This window comes from Hyla sarda, chromosome 3 (assembly GCF_029499605.1).
Source record: "Hyla sarda isolate aHylSar1 chromosome 3, aHylSar1.hap1, whole genome shotgun sequence".
Taxonomy (NCBI): Eukaryota; Metazoa; Chordata; class Amphibia; order Anura; family Hylidae; genus Hyla; species Hyla sarda.
The window spans coordinates 372898627-372919541 of NC_079191.1; the positions used below are offsets into that span (position 1 = coordinate 372898627).

The 20915-nt window shown below is 41.8% G+C and overlaps 1 protein-coding gene across 2 annotated transcripts in view; it reads right to left on the reverse strand.

Annotated features, from left to right (window-relative positions):
- Nucleotides 1-20915, reverse strand: part of TMX4 (thioredoxin related transmembrane protein 4) — an 82312-nt gene that overhangs the window by 7077 nt on the left and 54320 nt on the right. For both annotated transcript variants that reach the window (XM_056567838.1, XM_056567837.1), the window contains exons 6-7: nt 5682-5783; nt 1511-1574 (exon numbers count right to left, since the gene is read on the reverse strand). In XM_056567838.1, the coding sequence (XP_056423813.1) occupies nt 1511-1574; nt 5682-5783 (166 nt within the window). The remainder of the gene's footprint in view (nt 1-1510; nt 1575-5681; nt 5784-20915) is intronic.

Genomic DNA, 20915 nt, shown 5'->3' on the forward strand with positions numbered 1-20915 from the left:
TGAAGAGTGGGGGAAGAGGGTTGCATTGACAATCCAACACAATGGGCAGCACATTGAACACATGTTATAAGTGGTCAGAAACTTGTGAATAACTCATGAAAGAATGAAGTTACGTTAAAACCAAGCACATCATGGTTTTTCTTGTGAAATTCCCAAGAAGATTGATGTGTCACATGACCCTCTTCCTATTGAAAAAACAAAAGTTGGATTCAAAATGGCTGACTTCCAAATGGCCGCCATGGTCACCACCCATCTTGAAAAGTTTCCCCCCTCACATATACTAATGTGCCACAAACAGAAAGTTAATATCACCAACCATTCCCATTTTATTAACGTATATCCATATAAATGGCCCACCCTGTAGAAAGGAGTCCTTTACTCAGGATCCTCATCTCTTGGTCAAAGTGTGGCTACAAAGAGCGTCTATCCCTCTGGAGCACGTGTCTGGTATTAAACAAACAGCTCATTCATGTAAACAGGCACTGTATAATGCTTAATTCCCCCTTTCATAGCACTACAGGAAAAGCAAAAACTATGGGCCCATGCAAACTACGGAAATACCTTATTTAGAGCTGAATTCTGCTTGCAGCAGCCTCCCATTGTTTTCAATGGGATTTTGTTGCTCTGTGTACACTGTGAAACTTCAGCGGCTGACTTCTCTTCAAAAAAATTCTGGACCAAAAACATATCTACCCAAGTGTCCGCTCTGCTCAAGATGCAGAGTGCAGTGTATTAAGGTTAGTGCAGGTGATGATACTGTCAGATTCCCTTTAATGTCCACATGGACATAATAACTGATTCCACCGGCGCCTGCTGCACATGGAAGCTCTGCCAGGTTTCTCCACAGATCACTTGGGTTCCTAGTAAGCACTGTCCAAATCAGAGAACTCCTTTAAATAAATGCTAAAGAAAAGTCCCCTGCAGACATTAGAGGGGTTATCCAGGAATAGAAAAACAGAGCTAATTTCTTTCAAAAACCGCCCCCTGCCTGTCTCCATGTTGGGTGTGGTATTACAACTTTGCTCCATTCACTTCAATGGAATGGAGCTGCAGAACCACACAACGAACCCGGAGACAAACAGGGAATGGTCTTCGAAAGAAATTAGCTCTGCATTTCTATTTCTTGATAACCCCTTTATTATTTTATATAACAACCCTAATTTCTCTGGGTTTATCATTTCATGGAGACTTTCACCTGCATAGAGGGATTGTGTGAAGACTGTCGAAAAATCCAGTAACAACAATGCACTAAATGGTCTTATCAACCCATTTATTTGTCCCATTATGGCAAACGGAAGTCGGTACTGTGACGTCCAGCAATGCACTTGCAGGAGATGGGAGAGTATGCCTGGACAACTCTTTAACCATTTCTTAGCTAGATCTGTTTTGGGGAAAGTTTGATATATCTGGTGTGACTCACATTTCAAGTGATCACCAGCTTTTAAGACAAAGCAGACAGTCTGCCTACTTCATTTATGAAGTCTTTTCACTTTACGCTTTACATACTTACCAGATCTTACCACCTGACGCTTGGGTTTAGCTGGACAGAAGCAATCTGCTAGAAGCACCAGTATCTGCATAGGAAACACATCAGGGAACACATGTCAGTTGTTCTACAACATAAGAAAGCTGCAGCATGATAAGTCAGCTCAAACAAATCAGGAGGGAATGTCCAGCGTGGTATAAGGAATAAAATCTGGAGCTCTTTATTTTCGGATCACATGGATACACACAGGATCAAATACCAACGCGTTTTGGATCAAACTGGATCCTTAATCATGGCATGATTGGTGTTTGTTCCTGTGTGTATGTATCCATGTGATCCGAAAATAAAGAGCTCCTGATTTTATTCCTTATACCGCGCTGGACATTCCTTCCTTTTGTACCTATACTATTTGGCTTGGGAGCGCTGCCGGCCAGGCCGAGCGCAGGTGATTGGATTTAGCAGTGGTGAGCTGTCAGCCACCTTTCCTCCAGCTCAAACACATCAGCCAGCTGTCACCACCCGCAATCCCTCCTCCATAAAGGAGTACATGAACATCAATGAACATCAATAAAATGAAAATGTCAGGCTAAGCTGGCGAGAAGTCCTCAGCCTTATGTTTAAAAGCAGACTTGTATTATAACACGGAAATATTATTTGTGTGGACAAATGAAAAAGAAGACCACAATTTAGCAGATTTTGGAGGGTTTTGTTTTCGTGCTGTACACTTGATAAAAATGACAAGTTTTCTTTATTCTGTGGGTCAATATGATTAAAATGATACTTTTCTATTATTGTACTACTTAAAAAGAAAAAAAAAAATTTTTTTTTGTAAATACAAAATAAGTATGTTTAACCCCTTAAGGACCCGGGGTTTTTCCGTTTTTTTGCATTTTCGTTTTTTTCCTCCTTACCTTTAAAAAAATCATAACTCTTTCAATCTTTCACCTAAAAATCCATATGATGGCTTATTGTTTGCGCCACCAATTCTACTTTGTAATGACTAGAGATGAGCGAACTTACAGTAAATTTGATTAGTCACGAACTTCTCGGCTCGGCAGTTGATGACTTATCCTGCATATATTAGTTCAGCTTTCAGGTGCTCCGGTGGGCTGGAAAAGGTGGATACAGTCCAAGGAGACTCTTTCCTAGGAATGTATCCACCTTTTCCAGCCCACCGGAGCACCTGAAGGCTGAACTAATTTACGCAGGATAAGTAATCAACTGCCGAGCCGAGAAGTTTGTGACGAATCGAATTTACTCTAAGTTTGCTCATCTCTAGTAATGACGTCAGTCATTTTACCCAAAAATCTACGGCGAAACGGAAAAGAAAAATCAATGTGAGATAAAATTGAAAAAAAAAAACGCCATTTTGTAAATTTTGGGGGCTTCCGTTTCTGCACAGTACATTTTTCGGTAAAAATGACACCTTCTTTTTATTCTGTAGGTCCATACGATTAAAATGATACCCTACTTATATAGGTTTAATTTTGTCGGACTTCTGGAAAAAATCAAAACTACATGCAGGAAAATTTATACGTTTAAAATTGTCATCTTCTGACCCCTATAACTTTTTTATTTTTCCGCGTATGGGGCGGTATGAGGGCTCATTTTTTGCGCCGTGATCTGAAGATTTTAGCAGTACCATTTTTGCATTTGCACTATTTTGGACTTTGGAATTTTTTTGCGCGCACGCCATTGACCGTTCGGTTTAATTAATTATATAATTTTATAATATGTCCGCACGCGGCGATACCACATATGTTTATTTACACAGTTTTTTGGGGGGTTTTTTATGGGAAAAGGGGGGCGATTCAAACTTTTAATAGGGGAGGGGTTAAATGATCTTTATTCACTTTTTTTGCAGTGTTATAGCTCCCATAGGGACCTATAACACTGCACACACTGATCTTTCAAATTGATCACTGGTTTCTCATAGGAAACCAGTGATCGATGATTCTGCCGCTTGACTGCTCATGCCTGGATCTCAGGCACTGAGCAGTCATTCGGCGATCGGACAGCAAGGATGCAGGTAGGAGCCCTCCCGCTGTCCTGTAAGCTGTTCGGGATGCCGCGATTTCACCACGGCGATCCCGAACAGCTCCCTGAGCTAACCGGCATGGTTTCACTTTCATTTTAGACGCGGCGTTCAATGCCGTGGCCCCACGTTATAGATCGGGAGCAGACTCAGGGCGTACAGGTACGCCCTGGGTCCTTAACAGGTTAAAATTGCCATATTCTGACTATTCTGCCATATTCAGACTTTTTCATATAAAGTGATGTATGAGGGCTAATTTTTTGCGCTGTGATCTGTAGTTTTTATCAGTAACACTTTTGCATATATGTGACTTTTTAACCTCTTAAGGACTCAACCAATTTTATTTTAGCATTTTCATTATTTCCTCCTCGCCTTCTAAAAATCATAACTCTTTTATATTTTTATCCACAGATTAGTATGAGGGCTTGTTTTTTGTGCGACCAGTTGTCCTTTGAAATGACATCACTCATTTTACCATAAAAACAGCAATTTTGGAAGGTTTCGTTTAAACACTGTACAATTTACAATAAAAATGACATGTTTTCTTTATTCTGTGGGTCAATACGATTAAAATGATACCCATGATTACATTCTTTTCCATTATTGTACTGCTTTAAAAAAATCTCAAACTTTTTAACCAAATAAGTACATTTAAAATCCCTCTATTTTGACAACCTATACATTTTTCCATATAAGCAGCAGTATGAGGGCTCTTTTTTTGCATCATATGTTGTTTTTATTCATACCACATTTGCGTATATAAAAATAAATTTTTTATAACTTTTTTTGGAATATGATTTTTTTTTATGTTTACGCCGTTCACCGTATGGGATCATTAACATTATATTTTGATAGTTCGGACATTTACACATGCGGCGATACCAAACCCATAGGGGAATATCTATAGCATTCATTTGATTGCTAATACTGTTCAGTGCTATGCATAGGACATAGCACTGATCAGTATTATGGTGATCTTCTGCTCTGCTCGATCTCAAACCAGAGCAGAAGACCCCAGGAGACAGACGGAGGCAGGCAAGGGGTCCTCCATCCGCCATTATGGAAGATCGGATCCCTGATGCAGTGATCTGTATTGATCAAGGCATCTGAGGGGTTAATGGCAGACATAAGCGCAATCACTCATGTCCGCCATTACTGGCGGGTCCCTGGCTGCTGATATCATCAGGGACCTGCCGTGCATGACGCGAGCACCATCCCGATGCTCACGGTCATGTACAGGACGTAAAATGTACATCCTGGTGCGTTAAGTACCACCTCACCAGGACGTCCTGTGTCATTAAGGGGTTAATCAATTTTTACAAATTTTTTGGGAATGTGATATGACATAAAAGTAGCAATTTATTTTTATTTTTTTTTATGTTTACCCCGTTCACCGTACAGGAACGTTTACACACACGTGCCTATACCAAATAGGTTTGTTCATAATTTTCTTTTGCTTTTTGGAGTTAAATGGAAAAAAAGCCATTTATTTACATTTTTATTTATGTTTTTCTTCTAAGCTCAAGAGTTTTAGGGGGACATTTATCATTGGCTTTACACCACTTCAATGTTCTAAATGTCCCTGCAAATTTTGCGCAACTGCATTTTTAGCTGATTTTTTTTAGCAATTTTCGGCAAAATATCTTTCAAAGTTGTCTACGGTTTGGTGCACCGTTCCCCACTTTATGCAGTGGAGATGTATTTATTATTTGTGCAAATTAAATTTAGAAGTGTTTGGGGTTTTTTTGCGCAAATTTACACCATCTAATAAGACACCAATCTCTGCAGCTCACTGGTTTCTATAATTGAACAAAATTTATCAAATCTTGTGAGTCTTTTTTAGTAAATTTTGAGCAACTGTGCATACAATACACCAAGCAATAAGGGGTAAAACCTTACGCCATGGTTCTACCTTACACCAAGATTGATAAATTTCCCCTTTAGAGGCTGTGCTGAGCTGCAGAATGCATGCCTCCTCCCTCCCTGGAGGACATAAAGTATAGAACCCATTTGAGATACAGTATTTCCCTAAAAAAAAAAAAAAAAAATGTAATTTTGAGAGCGGAATCTAGAGTACACATTAAGTACACAGTTTTATATCTGAAGAGGTTTGTAACTCAACTTTAATAAATGGTGGTGACAACAAAAGAGCATACTTACCAAACCTAGTATGAGTCCGATCACCAAGGTGGCCACAATAAAGATGATGTATGAACCCCAAGCTGGAATTCCCAGAGGTCCTGTAAAGTAGTTGTGGGTTTGCTAAAATAGAAATGTAGAAGTTTAAAGTGATACAGTCACAACCAGATAAATATCCAAAAAACAATGTACATGTTGCCCAGACCCAAAAGTGGTAAAGTTATTGACTATGAACAGGATCTGTGGTATAGTGTCCACCCCACAGTAAGTGAGATACTAGATTCAGCCATCGGCTGTCCGGGCATGCTGGGAGTTGTAGTTTTGAAACATCTGGAGGTCCGCAGGTTGAAGACCACTGTTCAGACATTAACAGGTGGTGATGATGAAGGGGGTGGGGGGGTGGGATGATGACAGGCGGTGATGATGAAGGGCTGGGTGTGTGGGATGATGACAGGCAGTGATGAAGGGGGGGGATGATGACAGGCGGTGATGATGAAGGGGGGGATGCTGACAGGCGGTGATGCTGAAGGGGGGGGTGAGGGATGATGACAGGCAGTGATGATGAAGGGGGGGATGATGAAGGGGGGATGATGACAGGGTAATGATGAAGACGGGATGATGACAGGCAGTGATGAAGGGGGGATGATGACAGGGTGATGATGATGAGGGTGTTAATGACGGGGGTCTGGATGATTACAGGGGGGGATGATGTATTTCCCACCCTAGGCTTATAGTCGAGTCAATAACTTTTCCTGGGTTTTTGGGGTGAAATTAGGAGCCTCGGCTTATATTCTGGTCGGCTTATACTCAAGTATATACGGTACATCACTGATTTTGGTATAAACAGCCAGATCTGATGTTAATGGAGTTGTCCTGACCCTTCCCTGACAGTAGATGCTGCAGGGGGGGGGGGGTGTGGTTGAATAACCATCAGATATGTCCGATTTCACCATGCTGATTCATCATTTTAAAAGGCAGATAACCTGCTACAGGTGTCTGGCAGCAGCTCTGTCCCACTGAACCTGACAGAAGAACAATTTTTCTCAAAGCCTCTCAGCTGAGCAGCTTTAAGCTCTGGAAAAGACCATTATCCATCTTTTGACCTATCTGCACCACAATGATCACTGCAGACTAGGTAAGAGCATTGCTAAAAACATATCATTAGACAGGAAATGCACGTTTTTCCATCAACAGACCATTCAGTATGATGCAGCCAGTAAAAACTGTTTTCTGTACCCCTGCCAATGTAATAAATACATTTTAATAACTCTATAGACAAGCTTTCATAGTCTGGTTTGTTGAAGGACAGCCTGATGATGGAGGTTACGTATCATACAAAAAAAAGTTAACTTGTAAGTTTCTTTAATAAGTGCCCTGAGTCACTGCACCCACCCATGTGTTAAGAGCAAATCAATATATAACCGAAAGTTGTCTGACAACTAAAAGAAACAACAATCCGTGTCCTCCAGCAATTCAGTCTACTGGATGCACGGAGGTCAGCCTATGTTCACAGTCATTAGGGTGACAATCTGACACATACTTGTTTCCCAGCACTGAGAAGCAACATGTTACATGCGGCAAAGTCATCGGCCTGACAAGGTCACTATTAGGCAGAACACACAGCAGCCATGTGGCACTTGTAATCAAATGTCTCTAGTTACAGTCAACAGGATGGGATCTGCAGTATTCTCAATGTAAATGCCCAAGAAAAACATATAGTTGGCTTTTAACACAAACTATGCTGGCCATTTAGGATCTGTAAGTGTCTCATCTTCTCCACTGCAGGGAGGAGCAGTGTAAAACTACAAAATTCCACGTACAAAGTTTTATAAGGCACTATTGGGTCTATAAAAGAAACCAATTTCAACAAGCAGTACCATCTCACCCATTGATCAGTTTTGAGGGTCAGACTTACAGATGCTGCTTTTTCACAGGTGTAATATAAAGCGCACTTCAGTATCCATATTCCCACTGCATCGCGTAGACCCCCAAGCAGTTGACTGACCACCAGCCATAGGTAAATCTTAGGCGATCAATTCCCAATGGATATAGACATTGCAGTAGATGCTCCAAAGCACATGATAAGCGTTGTCTATATTATACTATTGTCATAAAATTTGAGGGTTTTTTCCCCCCAGTTTACTCTTCTTTTTTCTATTTCTTTTTTAACTGACTTTTTCTATAAAAAAAACTAAAATAATATCCAGGGGAAAAAAAAATATATATATATTTTTATTTTTATTTTTTTATTTTATTTATTTATTTATTTTTTTTTTTTTTGCACATGTTTCTCCTGTAAGTGGAGTTGCAAAGAGCAATGACAATGTAATAGTTGTCCAAATCAGGATTAGTGAGAACTAGCTCTGTCTAATGGCATTGATCATGTGATTGTCCAAACAAAAAGAACCAACTCAGCAATCAGCTGCAATTCTTGTTCCAAACTGCTGACAATGTTGAATAGCTTGGGGCAAGAAGACACATGATACCTTTCATATATCTGGATATATATCTATCCGTAACGTGGAATAAAGCTTTTATTCTACAATGTCAAGTGTCAAAAAGGCGTTCCGAAGTTCCCCCTTCCATCCCGGTCCCAGCTTGATCGACAGTCAGCTGAAAGCAAAGATCTGACTGTGTGATACACTCGACACTGTTGCACAAGAAAACCCCACAAGGTTAGTAGTAAAGTCGTGACCTAGCCTAGCATCACTGACCAGGCCTTATTCCATCTAGCTTACATCACTTGATCTACACTGAAAGTGATCTACAGAAAATGTCATAATTGAGTTTATACTGCAGTCTGTGGCCACAGGTCTAACGTCCATCCATACGACCCCTTGTGGCTTGGGGAATTGCCTGCTGCCAGGGTCATGCTGCTATGAGGTATGATCTTTGTAAGAATGTGTAGATAAGCTCTGCTGTCCAATATAACCACAGGTTCAGTGATGCAATTTTTGTCCTCTTTTACCCACCAGAATCTTGACTTTCTGTTTCCTCTAGACACAACGGCACTGGAACTAGTCATCAGCTGTTATAGCCCATCCGTGCTAAGTTGTATATTCGGACATGATAGTTGGAGCTACAGTGTTTTATTTGGCTGCAGTTTCTTGATCGTCTGAGCCCTTGAATTGTAAAGTCGTTTCCATCCACAGGATTCATTTTCAAAAGTTTGTCCTTGATTATACCATTCATTCATTACTATAATAATAATAATAATCCCTTATAGACCCAGGAAAATAAAAATGTTAGCATTTTCATGTTATTCCCTCTCCTAAGGCCCCATTCACACAAGTGGAATCTGGTGGAAAAATTCCGCTTGGAAATTTAGTTGCAGTAGACTGCCATTGTTTTCAATGGCATCCGCTCAGAAATGCATTGTCGTCTATGAAGGTGGTGAACTTCCGAGTGGATTGGCGCCTGCATAACTTTGTCCATGATGGTTTGTTTTTGTGGAACCAATAGTACTTTGTAATGACACTCTTTATTTCAATATATAATATATTGTGTATCAGAAAAAAAATGTTTATTTGTTTATGAGGTAATATTGACAATGATGTCTATTTGTCAGGTCGGTAAAATTACAACGATTCCTCATTTGTTTAGTTTTTTTGTAGGGCTGTACAATTTGGGGAAAACATGCAATTGCGACTATGGAGGTAAATATTTCTATTGCAATATAATAAACAAATGGTGAATTTCCCCCACTCTTCCCCTACACAGTTTTTGATAAATTTACCCCTTAGTGTATGTATATATATACATATATATACACATATATATATATACACATAATATATACACATATACACATGCTGGATCCATATACAATTTAAAACAGCACCTGTGAGAAAGGGGGAGGGGTGCACAGCTAAAGAGGGTGCCATTCCCCCTGTGTAGTAAATACAAGGAAAAAACCAATAGCCAGCAGAACAACCTACACCCGTGTATTAGGTTGTTGTGCTGGCTATTTTTCTTTTTGCTTGTATTTACTACACAGGGGGAATGGCACCCTCTTTAGCTGTGCACCCCTCCCCCTTTCTCACAGGTGGTGTTTTAAATTGTATATGGATCCAGCATGTCACCCAGTCAGAGGCTATATGCCCAGCAGAGGTGAGTTGGTATCTGAGCGTTAGGCTCAGAATTTGTGCTAGGGTCCCATCCTAAATGAGGCCACCTCCCCGTGATGGATGGGGGGGGACACGTTTTGATCAAAAAGTGCGCTAAGAGCCTCAATTTTTTGACCAATGTGTGCTGCTGCAATCCGTTTTTTTGTAAACTCCATATTATATATACACACATACACACACACATACACTTTAATAACTTGCCTATGATTGGCCCTTATTTTAGACCTGTACGTGAAATGAAATGGAAATGGCTTTGTACGAGAACAGTCTACTTATTATTTTCCTGAAAGTGTAGCCCAGGCTTTCTGGTAAGAGTCTCCATTTGCGGTGAACAAGATTTCAAGTCATCGTCTGCATCAGAACCAATAAAAGAAAGACAAAGGGAAAATCTAGTGTGATGTCTATCGGCCTGCACTCAAGAAACACTCTGTGAAAGGGCAATTTGGAAAACACTGAGGAAAGCCGAGCAATTTTCGAGAGCTTTGGTGACCGTATCATTGCTGTAATACAGAGAATATGCATTGTCTGCGAAGGTCACGCTCACACAGATAAAATATTGATTCTTTAGATACCCCGAGGACGATAGGCTGCAATGGCAATTTTGTTTTTTGTTATCTTTCCTTGTTTGTGAGATAGGCTGAAGCAAGCAAATAGTGTAGCTCCTGGGCTTAGCTCATACAATTAGGAAATCAATAGGATTGTATCCACAAAGTCTTTGCTATCAGGAGCCTGGTGGAAATTGACTGATGTGACAGCGCAGACTTCCCTCCTGCTATTATAGCTGTTGATTCTTTTTATACAGGTTTATTGCTCCTTTCTGAAGATTATTCTATTTTCTAGCTCATGTTCAAATACTCTGGCCTTTTGACTGCTAACATCATGATCTCCACCATTAAGAGCTATTCCATTAGGCCCTCAAAGACTGCAGCTTTTACCACCAAATTTCTATTTATTTCTATCTTTTTTAGTATTTTTATGCAATAGCAGAACTCTCTTTAATAAAAGCTAAGGTCTTTACTTATGCTTACTTTAATTACCCAGAAAATTAAAAGATTTGCATATTCATTTTCACTCCTGTTCTTGAAAGTCCCCATTCACACAATGAAATTTTCCAGCGGAATCCACCTGAAAAATTTCGCTTGGAAATTCCATTGTTTTCAATTAGATTCTGCTGCCCCCTGAAACGGTGGAAGGCTGAAACATCTGCCATGGAAATTCCAATTTCAGACTTTGCAGAAAGAACAGATTGTCATTGCCGACAATAAAGACGGCAAATTCCGAGTGGTCCGGCACCTATGGAATGTCATTCTGCCGTGGGGCCTAAGAGACAGAATTCTTATTTTTCCATTATTGTTTGTTTTCTGTAACACTGTTTTTCTGTAGTACTTTGTAATGACACTGTTAACTTTACCATAAAATATACTGTAAAACAGAAAAAAATTGTTTGTGAGGGAAAATTTACTAAACGGCAAAGTAGTCAATGATGTTTTTAGGCTAAGTTTCTACTTGGATTTTTTTGGGGAAAAACGCCAAGAAAAACGCCAATTCTGCCGCATGGCGTTTTTTCGGCCAAAAAATGCTGCGGCCAGAGGTTAGCTGTAAATCAATGAGAAATCACAAAATTATTTTTCCCACTTGGCATTTTTTTAATCCTTTTGGCATTTTTTCACTCTTTTTTGGCGTTTTTCAGCTGCCTTGCGGTTATGCAAAATTACAGCATGTTGAGCCACTGGCGCTTTTTTCCCTGAAATTGTGGCGTTTTTGGAAGTAAAAAAACGCCAAGAAAAACGCCATGTGGGTCTTAACTTTGGCATTTTTTCAGGCGTTTTTTATTCTCTTTTGGACTTTGGCGATTCAAAAAAAGTGATGGAGATACCTTTTTATTACAATTTCGTAGGGTACCATTAAAAAAAAAAAAAGAGACAGTAGTGATGGAAAAAATTGTATTTAACGAAATTTATCTTTTTTATAACAAAATTTTTATTAAACAGGCATCAATTTATGTGGGCGGGTGGGGACCTAAAAATGTAGCCGACAATAATAAAAATGTAGTGTGTGTGTTTTTCACTTTTTATTCTTTATTTTTTAGGTGGTACTACTACTCCCAGCATGGAACACACACTGCTCCATGATGGGAGTAGTAGTATCTGTACTAATTGACAGATCGCCCCGGGTCTGTTGTGATCCTCCTGTATAATGTATAGATGCGGCTGGCCGCTCTTCTATGGTCCCCTGCACTATATATTATATTATATTATATTATATATATATATATATAAATATATATATACACATACACACACACACACACACACACACATACACACACCTATTCATATTTCCCGCAGAGAGCTGTGATTGGCCAGATGGTTCCAGCCAATCACAACTCTCTCTGGGAAATACGAATAGGTGTATATATAAGTCAGTGCAGGGGACCATAGAAGAGCAGCCGCATCTATACATTATACAGGACGATCACAGCGGGTGTCCGGGTGTCAGAGGTGACATAAACTGTGATCTTTCCAGAGTGTGCTCCATGATGGGAGTAGTAGTACCTCCAGTCAAGGAAAGATCACAGCGAGTGTCACTCCTGACATCCGCTGTGATCGTCCTTTATTGCAGAGATGCGGAGCGGCTCTATACAGCGCTCACATCTCTGCACTATACTCCGGCCAGTGATATGAATAGAACATCACTTATTCATATTTCCCTCTAAGAGCTGTGATTGGCTGCAACCATCCGGCCAATCCCCACTTTGGACGGAAAATATGAATGAGTGATATTCTATTCACATCACTGGCTGGAGTACAGAGCAGAGATGTGAGCGCTGTATAGAGCCGCTCCACATCTCTGCTATATTATGGACTATTGCAGTGGGCGATATGTCTATTAGTACAGGTACTACTACTCCCATCATGGAACAGTGTGTTCCATGCTGGGAGTAGTAGTACTACCTAAAACATTTAAAAAAAGTGAAACACACTTTAAAAATTACAATTTTGTTATAAAAAAATATACATTTCGTTAAATACATTATTTTCTATCACTACTGATACAAAAAAACAAAAAAAAAAAAAACGCCAAAAGAGGCCAAAAATGCAACTTCCACACTAATTAAAAAACGCCAGATGCAGGAAATTGCACTGGCGTTTTTTCTGGCATTTAAAATCAAAAAAACGCAGGACAAAAAAAGAAGTAGAAACTTAGCCTTATTCATCAAGTCAGTATGATTACGATGATTCCCAATTTGTATCTTTTTTTCTTTTTTTTTCTTTTCTTTTTCTTTTGTATCTTTTTTTTTTATATATAATGGATACTAGTTTTGTATAAATTTTGTAGAATTTACGAAAACTAAAAATAGAGTATGCTTAAAATTGCCCTGTTCTAACACCTATAGCTTTTTTATTTTTCTGCATACCGTATATAGGGCTAATTTTTGCACTGTAATCTGAAATTTTACCAGTATCAAATTTGTCATAAATCCGACTTTCTAAATGCTTATTATTCCATTTTTTTCTGGGGTGTGATGTGACCGGAAAAAAAAAATTAAAAAAATAAAACACATTTCTGGTGTATGGTATCTTTTTTTTTTGTTTGTTTGTTTGTTTATGCCATTTACAGTGTGGGAACAATAATGTTATATATATATATTTTTTTACACTATTAGTCCCCTAGAGGACAAGCAATCGTCCAAGGGAGGCAATACAAACCACTACACAGACGCACATAAAGACTGCTTAAATGCCACTGTCTGTTTTAACAGTGGAATCTAAATGGTTAATAGTCAGTAGTAGAGATTATTAATGGAGCCAGGGACACAAGCACTTTCTATACACCCTTAACAGGCCCCTCACTTTTTGCCCCTCATCAGTACAGAGGGCATTGGTTGCTTGTTTCTAGGCTTTTTATCCTTTTTGAGCAGAGACTGGTTTGGCTAGTATAAAGTGGTTCTCTTCCTTATGGAGGAGAGTGATTTGGATACCATTTTCCTATGAAGCATTGCATGAGGATAAGTCTCCATAGTACCCCCTTGAGAGATGTCTAAGGTGCTTCTCTATACTGATGTGAGGTAGGAGTCCTGAAGCAATAGTCTACAGATGGGTGACTCTACCTTTAACCCCTTAAGGACCCAAGCATTTTTTGTACATTTGACCACTGTCACTTTAAGCATTAATAACTCTGGGATGCTTTTACTTATGAATTTGATTCAGAGAATGTTTTTTCGTGACATATTCTACTTTAACACAGTGGTACATTTTCACCAATACTTCAACATTTCTTGGTGAAAAATGTGAAAATTTCATGAAAAATCTGAAAATGTTGCATTAACTTTGAAGCTCTCTGCTTGTAAGGAAAATAGACATTCCAAATAAATTATGTATTGACTCATATATACAATATGATACAATGTTGGCATCATAAAGTTGGCATGTTTTTACCTTTCCACCGGAAGTGACTTATCGGCAGTTTCCCGGCCAAATACTCACACTCCCAGCACGCTGCCTCAGACCGGTGGCAGCACAGACGCACACAGGACCTCAACACAAGCTCTACAGTACCAAACCAAGTATTCCTTGGGCACTGTAAGTGGACCTGAGGAAGGCATGAGTCCATGCCAAAACGCGTTGTCCTCTTTGTACCAATAAAAATATTTTATTGTCCTGTGCTGCTCGAATCCTTGCTTCATGCTTTAAGTTGTGCAGCGCCTCCGCCAAACCGTTTTTTTTCTGCCTCATTCGCACTCCATTATTATCGGCCTCCAACATTGGGGTCCGATACCGGTAGGAGCGCAGAAGCCAACCATTGTTATTGAACCATCCCGTGCCAACCGTTGCACCAACCAACGGTTTTACAAGGTGGGTATCTCACTCAGGTGTGGTGAAGGGCACACACCAGCAGATACCCCTCATCAGGGAGCGCCCCCTGTGTTTTTTTTATCCTTCTCCAAATATGTTTTTACTTTTGGAAGACAGAGGGCTTCAAAGCTAAGCAGCAATTTTCACATTTTTCACAAAATTTTCAAAAATCTGAATTTTTCAGGGCCCAGTTCAGTTTTTAAGCAGATATGAAGGGCCTTCATATTAGAAATACCCCATAAATGACCCCATGATAAAACCTGCACCCCTCAAAGTATTCATTCAAAATGTAATTTCAGTAAGTTTGTTAACCCTTTAGGTGTTTCACAGGAATAGCAGCAAAATGAAGGAGAAAATTCAAAATCTTCATTTTTTTACACTCGCATGTTCTTGAAGACCCAGTTTTTGATTTTTTACAAGGGGTAAAAGGAGAGAAATCCCCCCAAAATTTGTAACCCAATTTCTCTTGCATAAGGAAATACCTCATATGTGAATGTAAAGTGCTCTGTGGGTGCACTAGAGGGCTCAGAAGGGAAGGAGCGACAATGGGATTTTGGAGAGTGAGTTTTTCTGAAATGGTTTTTGGGGGGCATGTCGCATTTATGAAGCCCCTATGTTGCGAGAACTACAATGCTCCGAAAAGAAGGAGTGCCATTGAGCTTTTGGAGAGAGAATTTGTTTGGAATGGACGATCAGAAGTTATTAAGCAGGCGAGTGGGCGGCATGGTCCGCAACGCTGCGATGTATTGTGTGTAACTCTAATTTTTAAATCCCCGTGGGGAGCCCTGAATGGCCGGTGCTGAGAAGCCATTCAGGGCTCTCCACAGGGTTTTTAAAATGAACATTGTGAGTGGCAGCGGGGACCATATGTATATTAAAAGTGCTGTGGGGGGCAATATATATAGCTCTGCAAGGGGGGGGGGGGAATATCTATTTTAAAAGCGCTGTGGAGGGCAAGATATATAGCTCTGCAAGGGGGGGGGGGATATCTTTTTAAAAGCGCTGTGGAGGGCAAGATATATAGCTCTGCAGGGGGGGGGGATATCTTTTTAAAAGCGCTGTGGAGGGCAAGATATATAGCTCTGCAGGGGGGCAGACATATAGCCTATATACCTAGCCCCCCAGCGCATGTATAATATGCACCCCGCAGTGCATTAATACAGATATGATCCCCGCCAGCACATTTATATATACACACCCCCCTCCGCTGGCGCATTAATAAAGATATGACCACCCGCCAGCGCATTTATAGATATAACGCCCCACCAGCGCATTTATATACACCCCCCGCAGCGCATTAATAAACATATGACCTCCGCCGGTGCATATATTATAGAAATAGATATCCCCCGCAGCGGATTTATAATGTAACCCCCCCAGAGCATTTGTCATAATATGCCACGCATTTATAATATGACCCCCGCCGGTGCATTAATAAAGATACCCCTGCCAGCGCATTTATATATTCCCCCCGCAGCACATTAATAAACATATGACCCCCGCCAGCGCATATGTAATTTAAAAAATTTTTTTTTAAATATATTATATACCCCCGCAGCGCATTTGTCATAATATGCCACTGCAGCACTATGAATGAAAAGTATATCTACCAGCAGCACATAGTGCCAGCAGCCGGCTGCTGGCCCTGTTCGCTGCTAATATATATACTTTTCATTCATAGCGCTGCAGGGGTATATGTATATAGATGCGCTTCTATATACATATGTCGCCGCAGCGCTATGTATGAAAAGTATTTCTATCAGCATCATCGGCTGGCCGGCTGCTGGCACTATGTGCTGCTGGTAGATATACTTTTCATTCATAGCGCTGCAGTGGCATATTATGACAAATGCGCTGCGGGGGTATATAATATATTTAAAAAAAAATAATTTTAAATTACATATGCGCTGGCGGGGGTCATATGTTTATTAATGTGCTGCGGGGGGAATATATAAATGCGCTGGCAGGGGTCATATCTTTATTAATGCACCGGCGGGGGTCATATTATAAATGCGCTGGGGGCTAGATATATAGGCTATATGTCTGCCCCCCCCCCCTGCAGAGCTATATAACTTGCCCCCCACAGCGCTTTTAATATACATATGGCCCCCGCTGCCACTCACAATGTTCATTTTAAAAACCCCACGGAGAGCCCTGAATGGCTCCTCAGTACCGGCCATTCAGGGCTCCCCACGGGGGATTTGAAAATGAAAGTTAAAGGGGTACTCCGCCCCTAGACATCTTATCCTTTATCCAAAGGATAGGGTATAAGATGTCAGATCACCAGGGTCCTGCTGCTGGGGGGTCCCGCTGCGGCACCCCGCTATCATTACTGGAAAGAGCAAACTCGCTCTGTGCATAATGAGGGGCGATACAGGGGCCGGAACATTGTTAAGTCACGGATCCGCCCCTCGTGACATCATGGCCCGCCCCCTTAATGCAAGTCTATGGGAGGGGGCGTGATGGCCGCCACTCCCCCTCCCATAGACTTGTATTGAGGGGGCTGGCGGTGATGTCACGAGGGGGTGAAGCCATGACATAACGATGCTCCGGCCCCTGTATTGCCCGTCATTACGCACAGAGCGAGTTTGCTCTGTGCAGTAATGATAGCGGGGTGCCGCAGCGGAGATCTGACATCTTATCCCCTATCCTTTGGATAGGGGATAAGATGCTAGGGGCGGATTACCCCATTAACTGTGTAGGGGTATATGTAGTGTTTTACCCTTTATTTTGTATAGATGTAGTGTAGTGTTTCTAGGGTACACTCACATGGGCGGGGGTTCTGCTGCAGCGAAAAATTTGCTGAATCTCAAAATGTACCCTGTACATTCACATGGGGGGGGGGGGGGGGGGGGGGTTGCAAATCTCCAGCTGTTGCAAAACTACAACTCCCAGCATGCCCTTTGGCTGTCTGTGCATGCTAGGGGATGTAGTTATGCTACAGCTGGAGGCACACTGGTTGCAAAACAGAGTTTGTTACTGAACTCCGTGTTTCGCAACCAGTGTGCCTCCAGCTGTTACAAAACTACAACTCCCAACATGTGTGGGCTATCAGTGCATGCTGGGAGTTGTGGTTTGCAACAGCTGGAGGCACACTGGTTGCGAAACAGTGAGTTAGGTAACAAACTCAGTATTTTGCAATCAGTGTGCCTCCAGCTGTTGCAAAAACTACAACTCTCAGCATGCAGTGACAGCCGAAGTGCATGCTGGGACTTGTAGTTATGCAACAGCTGGAGGCATACTACTACAACTTCCAGCATGCATTTTGGCTGTACGTGCATGCTGGGGGTTGTAGTTATGCAACAGCTGGAGGCACACTGGTTGCAAAACACTCCGAATTTGTTACTTAACTCATTGTTTCCCAACCCGTGTGCCTCTAGCTATTGCAAAACTACAACTCCCAGCATGCATGGTCTGTCAGTGCATGCTGGGAGTTCTAGTTTTGCAACAGCTGGAGGCACACAGGTTGGGAAACAATGAGTTAGGAAACAGACAATGTTTCACAACCAGTGTGCCCCCAGCTGTTGCAAAACTAAAACTCCCAGCATGCCCAGATAGCTTAAGGGCATGTTGGGAGTTGTAGTTGTGCAGCAACTGGAGGAGAACAGTTTGGAGACTGTAGTGTGGTGTCCAAACTGTAGTCCTCCAGATGTTGCAAAACGTTAACTCCAAGCAGGCCCAGACATGCTGGGAGTTGTAGTTTTGCAACATCTGGAGGTCCGTAGGTTGTAGACCACTGTCCTATACTTTACATTGCACGGATCCCTCAACATGTGATGGTTTCAACAAACGATGGTCCATTTGGAACGGATTACCATCGTATGTTGAGGGACCACTGTATGACCAAATGTGTGTATCACGGTATTTTTAAGACTTTTGGCGGTTCCACGGTATATAACGGTATTTCCTAGCGCCCCCCCCCCCCCCACCCCCCATATTAATTATCAGCCCACATCCCCATCGGGGTAAATACTCACATGTCACCCGCATGTGCTGCCCTCCTCATCCAGCTTGTTGCGGCCGCCGGCGCTGACACTCTATACTGTGCGGTATCCCTATGCCCGGGCTGCAAAAGGTAAACAAAATAAACTTTAACGCACCTACGCCGGCCTTACCAGGGGACGGGAACGTTGGAGAGCTGTCAGCCTATCACCGGCTGCAGCGATGTTCCGCCTCGGCCGGTGATAGGCTGAGCCCACTGTCATGTAAGAAGCCGGCTCCTTACATGACAGTGGGCTCAGCCTATCACCGGCCGAGGCGGAACATCGCTGTGACCGGTGATAAGCTGACGTCTGTCCGACTTTCCCGTCCCCAGGAAACATGTGAGGCCGGTACCGGACCAACGGGAGGTGAGTTAAAGTTTATTTTGTCTGTTTTTTGCAGCCCGGGCATAGGGATACCGCATAGTATAGAGCAGTGATCTCCAACCTGCGGACCTCCAGATGTCGCAAAACTACAACTCCCAGCATGCCCGGACAGCCAATGGCTGTCCGGGCATGCTGGGAGTTGTAGTTTTGCAACATCTGGAGGTCCGCAAGTTGGAGACCACTGGTATAGAGTGTCAGTGTCGGTGGCCGCAACAAACAGGACGAGGAGGGCAGCGCATGCGGGTGACATGTGAGTAGTACCCTGATGGGGACAGTGCTGGACTGGGTTAATAATTGGGGGGAGCAGAAGAGCGCTCGAAGGTCACATAGGATTACTTCCCCAATGTGGGGACAGCGCAGCGCTGGGCTGATTCATTCATTCCCGAGGGGGAGGGGCCAAACCGGTATTGCGGTGTGGGTTAAAATTCATATCGTGCAGCACAAAAATTTCGGTATTTGGTATGAACCGGTATACCACCCAGCCCTAATCAGTGGTATCACATGATGCCTCGCTCATTGTTTCAGTAAAGCAAGCTATTTTCACCAATATCATCACTTATTGAGCACTGTGGATATGTTCATTTGTCCCCTGAGGACTCCATTTAGAAGAAATGCGTTGGAATGGCTGAGCATTTTGAAGTTATCTATTTGGTTTGCAATGTTTGATTGTTATTGTGCTCAAATTCATCATCCCTGTTGGCTTTATATTACAAAGGGGTCATTGCTCTGGTCAATTATCACAAGGTGATTTATTTTATTATACTTTATTTGGAGTTACTGAGCATTACTTGTGATTTATTCTATTTGTATTGTTTGGTTGCCATTGTATCTGCAGGTATGGCCACATTGCTGCAGTTATCACTAAGAATATTATCCAATTTTAGATAATAGCAGGCTTTATGGAGGTACCATTTTGTTAGTGTCAGGAGCTGCTTTTACTGAACATGTGAGCCAGGCATTGTGTGATACCACTGATCAGGAGGTATATGGAGTAGAGCCCAACATTTTTGTGATTTGGTTTTTTGGTCAATATCTGGCATTCAGGTTTCTGGGACTTTCTATCCGGAGTCCTCCCCCGTATTGGAATAATCCTGGCATTAAAATTGATAAATTTTCTCTCCAGTGGTATTCAATTATACATTTAAAAGGAAAACTCCGCAGGGAGGGGTTTTTCCTAATTATGCACCGGAGTCCCCAGTGTCCTGCTCAAGTTCCCCGCAGCGACAGTCTTCCTTAAGCTGCAGACTGTCGACTACAGAAGGACACCGGGCTTATTTTTTTATACCCTACACAATGGGCATAATTAGAAAATAAAGTATCTTGTTTAGTCCTCTCCTTTAACCTCTTGTTAGTCTGATGGACAACACTAGATATGGCGTACCCCAGAATTAAGCTTCGTCTCTGAGTTTGCAGTTGTTTGTTGAACGTCTAATAAGAGTCTGGTTCTGTGCTTCATAGTTTGGGCACACACTGACATTATAGAGAACTTCAACATCAAAGCCATGTTCCTGTTTTTTTGAATAAAGATCATCACATAGATGCTATTCCTCACTTCAAAATCCAGCTGAATAGAATCCAATATTAATGACTATGGTTTAAAGTGAAATTGTCACCAGAATATGCTGGTGAAGCTGCACACACCATGCACTAGGGCTTCACAATCATATTCTAGGCATCCCTTTAGTGGCACCTTAGGCTAGTTTATACTTACACAATCAAGCTTTATAATCCTCTTCAGGAGTTGAGCTGACAGTCGAGGAGGCGGAGCCTGGGGTCCACTTTGCTCCGGGCCGCACCTCCTCTTTCAAACCTATGCCGTGCAGTTGATTGACAGGTAGCGATCCCTGCCTTTCAATTAGGCTGAATGAGGTGGTGTGACCCAGAGCAGAGCGGACCCCAGGCTCC